At 45.9% G+C, this 6,594-nt stretch overlaps 1 protein-coding gene across 2 annotated transcripts; it reads left to right on the forward strand.

The window, feature by feature from the left end:
- Window positions 1-4,483: 4,483 nt before the first annotated feature.
- rnf224 (ring finger protein 224) lies at window positions 4,484-6,540 on the forward strand. 2 transcript variants are annotated; one of them, XM_084382933.1, is made up of 4 exons: window positions 4,484-4,617; window positions 4,939-5,280; window positions 5,662-5,922; window positions 6,024-6,540. In XM_084382933.1, exons 3-4 carry the CDS (start codon window positions 5,668-5,670, stop codon window positions 6,357-6,359), a joined length of 591 nt encoding a protein of 196 aa, XP_084239059.1. In that variant the 5' UTR covers window positions 4,484-4,617; window positions 4,939-5,280; window positions 5,662-5,667; the 3' UTR covers window positions 6,360-6,540. The 2 variants fall into 2 exon arrangements, with proteins under 2 accessions (XP_084239059.1, XP_084239060.1); XM_084382934.1 differs by lacking the exon at window positions 4,484-4,617 and having other exon boundaries at window positions 4,883-5,280.
- The last annotated feature ends 54 nt before the right edge of the window (window positions 6,541-6,594 follow it).

A 6,594-nucleotide genomic window follows, 5' to 3' on the forward strand; every position in this document is an offset into this window, starting at 1 on the left:
CTCCTCGTTCCCTTCTCTGCCTCCTTCCTTTCTTATCTGCCTCCTCATTCCCTTCTCTGCCTCCTCAGTTCCTTCTCTGCCTCCTTCCTTCCTTATCTGCCTCCTCGTTCCCTTCTCTGCCTCCTCAGTTCCTTCTCTGCCTTCTTCCTTCCTTATCTGCCTCTTCGTTCCCTTCTCTGCCTCCTTTCTTTCTTCTCTGCTTCCTCCTTTACTTCTCTGCCTCCTTATTTTCTTCTCTACCTCCTACTTTCCTTCTCTGCCTCCTCCTTTCCTTCTCTGCCTTTCCTTCTCTGCTTCCTCCTTTAGTTCTCTGCCTCCTTCTTTCCTTATCTGCCTCCTCGTTCCCTTCTCTACCTCCTCCTTCCCTTCTGTGCCTCCTTATTCCCTTCTCTACCTCCTCCTTTCCATCTCTGCCTCCTCCTTTCCTTCTCTGCCACCTACTTTCCTTCTCTGCCTCCTCAGTTCCTTCTCTATCTCCTCCTTTCCTTCTCTGTCTCCTCCTTTCCTTCTCTGCTTCCTCCTTTCCTTCTCTACCTCCTTCTTTCCTTCTGTGCCTCCTTGTTCCCTTCTGTACCTCCTCCTTTCCTTCTCTGCTTCCTTTACTTCTCTGCCTCCTTATTTTCTTCTCTACCTCCTCCTTTCCTTCTCTGTCTCCTTGTTCCCTTCTCTGCCTCCTTGTTCCCTTCTGTGCCTCCTCCTTTACTTCTCTGCCTCCTTATTTCATTTTCTGCCTCCTCCTTTCCTTCTCTACCTCCTCCTTCCCTTCTGTGCCTCCTTCCTTCCTACTCTGTCTCCTCCTTTCCTTCTCTGCCTTTCCTTCTCTGCTTCCTCCTTTAGTTCTCTGCCTCCTTCTTTCCTTATCTGCCTCCTCGTTCCCTTCTCTACCTCCTCCTTCCCTTCTGTGCCTCCTTATTCCCTTCTCTACCTCCTCCTTCCCTTCTGTGCCTCCTTATTCCCTTCTCTGCCTCCTACCTTCCTTCTCTGCCTCCTCCTTTCCTTCTCTGCCTCCTTCTTTCCTTCTCTGCCTCCTTTCCATCTCTGCCTCCTCCTTTCCTTCTCTGCCTCCTTCTTTCCTTCTCTGCCTCCTCATTTCCTTTCTCTGCCTCCTTCTTTCCTTATCTGCCTCCTCGTTCCCTTCTCTGCCTCCTTCCTTTCTTATCTGCCTCCTCATTCCCTTCTCTGCCTCCTCAGTTCCTTCTCTGCCTCCTCCCTTCCTTATCTGCCTCCTCGTTCCCTTCTCTGCCTCCTCAGTTCCTTCTCTGCCTTCTTCCTTCCTTATCTGCCTCTTCGTTCCCTTCTCTGCCTCCTTTCTTTCTTCTCTGCTTCCTCCTTTACTTCTCTGCCTCCTTATTTTCTTCTCTACCTCCTACTTTCCTTCTCTGCCTCCTCCTTTCCTTCTCTGCCTCCTTCTTTCCTTCTCTGCCTCCTCATTTCCTTTCTCTGCCTCCTCCTTTCCTTATCTGCCTCCTCGTTCCCTCCTAGGTTAATTTCTCTCTCTTTCTCCACCACAGAGCTCTCTCGCCCTTACTGCCACGTGTCTTTTAATTGGCCGGCTGCCTGACTGGTTGGTTGATTGATTGATTGATCATATTTAGCCCCGCCCCCTGTGACGCCTCATCATGTCAAAGATTGATGTCACCCTGGAGAACCCCTACAGTGAGGTGAGCATCCCACGGGCTAAGCTCCGCCCCTCCAATGACGTCGACACAGTGATAGCCAATCCGATGGCTCTGAGCAGTGACGGCGGGAACCCTTACGGCGTGTCGAGCTCCGCCCCCCCACCACCATACGTGGTGAAGGAAGCAGGAGGGGGGGGCGAGGAGGAGGAGGGGAGGAGCCGTGTCTGCTGCTACCGCTGCAGGAGGAGGAAGTGATGTCACAGAGGCAGGAGGACTGTGATTGGCTCAGATTTAGTTATTTCCTGTTCTTTTTGAGTCAATGTTTCCTTGCTTCAACTGAGGAAACAAGGAAGCAACCGAGGAAGTGAAGAGAAAGAAAAAATGAAGAGAAGAAAAACAGACACAAAGAAAAAAAACTCAAACTAGGGAAGGAAGGAAGGAGAGAAGGAAGGAAGGGGGGAGGGAGGGAGGGAAAGAAAGAAGGACAGAAGGAAGGAGGGAGGGAAGGAAAGGTGATGACCTCGAGTAAGTTGTTTCTTATGAATCCTTCTGCTTCTCTTAACATGACCCACCTCCTCTGCCTCTGATTGGCTCAGCCAGTCAGAGGCAGAGGAGGCCGACTGGGTGGTTTCCTCAGGGGCGGCCATTTTGTGTCTCTAACGAGCTCAAAATAAAAAAAACCTTTAAAACAACCTTTAAAACAACCTTTAAAACTCAACGTCCACTTACTTTACTGGTGCAGCTGAAGACCATGAGACGCAGCTGAGAGCTTCATGAGAACACGGCAGCAGTTGTTGTTGTTGTTGTTGTTGTTGTTGTTGTTTTCTGTTGACCCACGGACAAACACATTATTATTTTATTATCATTGTTGACATTTATGAGCAGATTTGACACAAAAATCATCATGACATCACACTTTATTCTGCTGGTTTTATTTCCTGTCATGATTCTGGGTAAATATTGATGAATTATTGGTTGATTATTGGAGACATTAACGAGTATTAACGAAAAAAATGTGTTTGTTTATGACACATGAAATATGAACAACATGAAGTGTGTCTATGTTAACTTTAGTTTCCTCTCTGATTGATTATTAACATGCTTGATTATCAATATGAACACATTCTGCTGACGAACAACTTGTGATGGGACATGTTTTTATTTTTGCCGTATTTCATATTGTATTCATGTATTATTCTGGTTTCAGGAGTGTTGCAACGTCTCCATAAAGTATTTTTATTTTTCATAACATTGATTTTAAACATTTTAATATGAAGGAGTTTTTTTAATTCAAGAAAATCAGAAATTCTTAATAGAACGACTCGAAATAAGAAAGAACATCAAATGATAAAATATTAACATCAAACTGTTAATATTCTTGTTTAGCTGTAAACGAGTTTGATGAATTGTTTTGTTCGTTCAGAGCAGCTGATGAAGTAAAGATGATAAATATTAATAAAGGAAAAGTGTTTGACATCATAAATGAGTTTTACTGTGTCAGCTATACAGAACCCTTTTATTATTGTTGTTGTTGTTGTTGTTGTTGTTGAGTACATTTTTTTTGCCCTCAGTTTCGTCTGTGTGGTGCCTGACAGGTAGAACTCAGAGAAAGGCTGATCTGTTGAACTCTCAGGTGTCTGCAGGTGCTGTATACACTGTTCGTTCATCAGGTTAGATGGTGGTGCAGTCAAAGACTGCTGGGACATTGGAAGCTTCACCATCAGCTTAGAGTGACATGTTCACTGACCTGCTGGATGAAAAGGAAAGTACAGCTTCCACTGGTCTGGTCTGAACTGGTCACCTGAGTAAAGGCTGAGCACATTTCAAAAACAGATACTGTTGTTGTCATCAGGTGAATGTAAACAAACAAACAAACATTGTTCAGGTTGTTTAAAGCAGAGACAGACAACCTTTCAATTTCTGTGTTTCCCTGAGGTATCACTGTTGGCTAACACAAATACAAACACAGCAGCCTGGCTACAGTTAGCAGCCTGGCTACAGTTAGCAGCCTCTTCTCTACCTCCTCCTTTACTTCTCTGCCTCCTTATTTCCTTTTCTGCAGTTAGCAGCCTGGCTACAGCTTGCAGCCTGGCTACAGTTAACAGCCTGGCTACAGGTAGCAGCCTGGCTATAGCTTGCAGCCTGGCTGCAGTTAGCAGCCTGGCTGCTGTCCAAAGCTAAAAAAAGAACAAGCGTTATGATCCCAGTTTGATCTATAAACCTGATGGTTGTGTTAATCAGTCGTCAGGTTTTGTAGAATGACGACGGTTTTGAAAAGTCGCAGGTCGCGGTGGTCAGAGGAGATACATACATCACTGTGACATCACTGTGACATCACTGTGACATCAGTGGGACATCACTGTGACATCACTGTGACATCAGTGTGACATCAGTGGGACATCACTGTGACATCACTGTGACATCAGTGTGACATCAGTGGGACATCAGTCTGACATCACTGTGACATCACTGTGACATCAGTGGGACATCAGTGGGACATCAGTCTGACATCACTGTGACATCACTGTGACATCAGTCTGACATCACTGTGACATCAGTGTGTTGACAGTTGAACAGTTTGACTTGATTGTTCGGGTCAAACAGGAAGTGAAACATCACCAGAGTGTCAGTTCTGATAAAAGCTGCAAACAAATGTTTGCTAAAGACTTGATGAGGTTATAGCAACACTTCCTGGCTCAATGTCATCAGTCAGATGTTATGGTGGCGCCACCTGTAGGAGGAGGACAGGTGGTGTTCAGGGGAACAGTGTGACCGTCTCAGACAGCCGAGGGAAATCTTCATCACTTTGTGTTTTATCTTCGTCTCCCTGCAGAGGAACAACGTGATGACAGCTGACCCGCCATCACACGCACGCACACGCACTGTACGTCTGTTGCTAGGCAACCTCTGTCAGTCCACACTGAGCTGTAACCTGATCGGTGGACACCAGCAGCCAATGGAAACCTGAGAATGGCTCCACTTTCTATTGGCTGATCAGGTTACAGATTATTGATCCGTTCATCATGGTGATGTCTGAATATGATTGTTATATAAATGCATTGGTAGTTATTGATCAATGTTCTGTTACTTGATCAGAACAGTCATGTTTATATTCACTCTATTTTATATTTTATTTTATTTTATGAAAACATTTTTAAATGTTTCTTTATTTTAATATCAAGTGTGATTAAATATGATGAAAAGATTCACGTTCATCATATCAATAAAAAATGACGGTCTGTCAGAGTCTGCTGTGGCCGAGCGAGGCTGAATTATTGATGGAGGCCACTCTCTCTCTCTCTTTCTCTCTCTGAAGCAGAAGACAAATGACAACAAACAGAAGAAGAAGAGAGGGAACAAGAGAGAGAGAAGGTCTGACAGAAAAGAGAAAAACAAGAAGAGGAAAGACAAGAAAAGGAGAGAATAAACAGAAAGAACAGAGGGAAGAAAACCAAAGAAGAAGAAACAGAGAAACACAGAAAATAAATGACAAAAGAAAAGAGGATGAGAGGAGGAAGAAACTAACAGTGGGAGAGAGGAAGACAGACGAAGAAGAAGAAGAAGAAACGTGTCAACAACAACAACCGAGAGGAAGAAGAAGAGGGATCAAAAGGGAGGAAGAGGAGACGGGATGTGAAGGTTCAGGAAGAGGAACATACAGGTGAGCTCGTGTTTCTGACCATTCACAGTAGTGACAGTTGATCAGCTGATTACAGATTACTCACTGGAAAAGTTACTGTTAAAAGTTACTGATTAGGTTTTGGAGCCAGAATTGACCATATTAGGTAAAGAGGGTGGAGCTGACTGAGAACCTGACAACACGTTACCGTGGTAACGTCTAAGCCCTGCCTTGTGGTCTGTTTGTTTGTAAACAGGAAATCATTTACAACATGAAACTATTTACTCATCAGCCTCCAACAGTGGCGTCGCCCCCTGCTGGACATATTATATTACACACTGATATATTATTGATCTATTCAATAATATTTCATTCATATTCATATTAACGTCACATTTTCAACTATTATTCTTTGCTGTGAAGGAGAAAATGTCAGACGACAGAAAAGAAGAAGAAGAAGAAGAAGAAGAAGAAGAGGAAGAGGAAGTGAGCTGTCAGCCCCTCCCCTCTCCCCCCTCCTCTGTTGTCGGGGAGACGATGATGTCACTGAGGAGGCAGGACCTGGCTTGCATCGTATGCTTCGGCAGCTATGACCTGGCGACGCGGTTGCCGCGGCGGCTGCACTGTGGCCACGCCTTCTGCCAGGCATGTCTGAAGAGACTGGACACGGTCATCAATGAGCAGGTGACTGATGACATCATCAACACTCACCTGAATATGTGTAAACTGTGAGAGTTGATTAAATCTCAGCTGCTCCTCCTCCCCTCCCCCTCCCCCTCCCTCAGGTGTGGATCCCGTGTCCTCAGTGTCGACAGAACACTCCTCGGCCCAGAGGAGGAGCAGCAGGTCTGGACCTGGATTTGGCCTCCTTCCTGGGAGTGAAGGCCCAGCAGACCTGCACCTCCTCCTGCTCCCTGACCTCCTGGAGCTCCAGCCGCAGGGAGGAGGCGCCGGCCGGAGACGCGTCCCGGGACGGGAAGCTGTGGCTGGGGAAGGAGGTCACCGATGACGGCTGGTCACATGGAGGACTGGCCGAGCCGCGCTTCCATCGCTATGGCAACTGTTGCCCGCTGCCGTCCTATTGGTTGTGCTGCTGGTTCTGCTGCCCGGGGCGGGGCTAGAACTGACCAATGAGTCAGCAGTTCTGCCCTCTACTGAACACAAATAAATAAAACTAAACAGAGAAGAAGAAATATAGTGTGTCTGACTTGTGATATCATAACCCGTGCTGATGTCATCAGTGATGATGATGTCATCGATGACATCAGAGATGATCGTCAAACCTAACTGTGCCTGTGTGAAGAGCAGAAGGATCACAGTGTTGTTCCATCTAAACTGTCCTAATATTTATTTTCT

The sequence above is a fragment of the Pagrus pagrus genome, assembly GCF_965226575.1.
Source record: "Pagrus pagrus genome assembly, chromosome: 19".
Taxonomy (NCBI): domain Eukaryota; kingdom Metazoa; phylum Chordata; class Actinopteri; order Spariformes; family Sparidae; genus Pagrus; species Pagrus pagrus.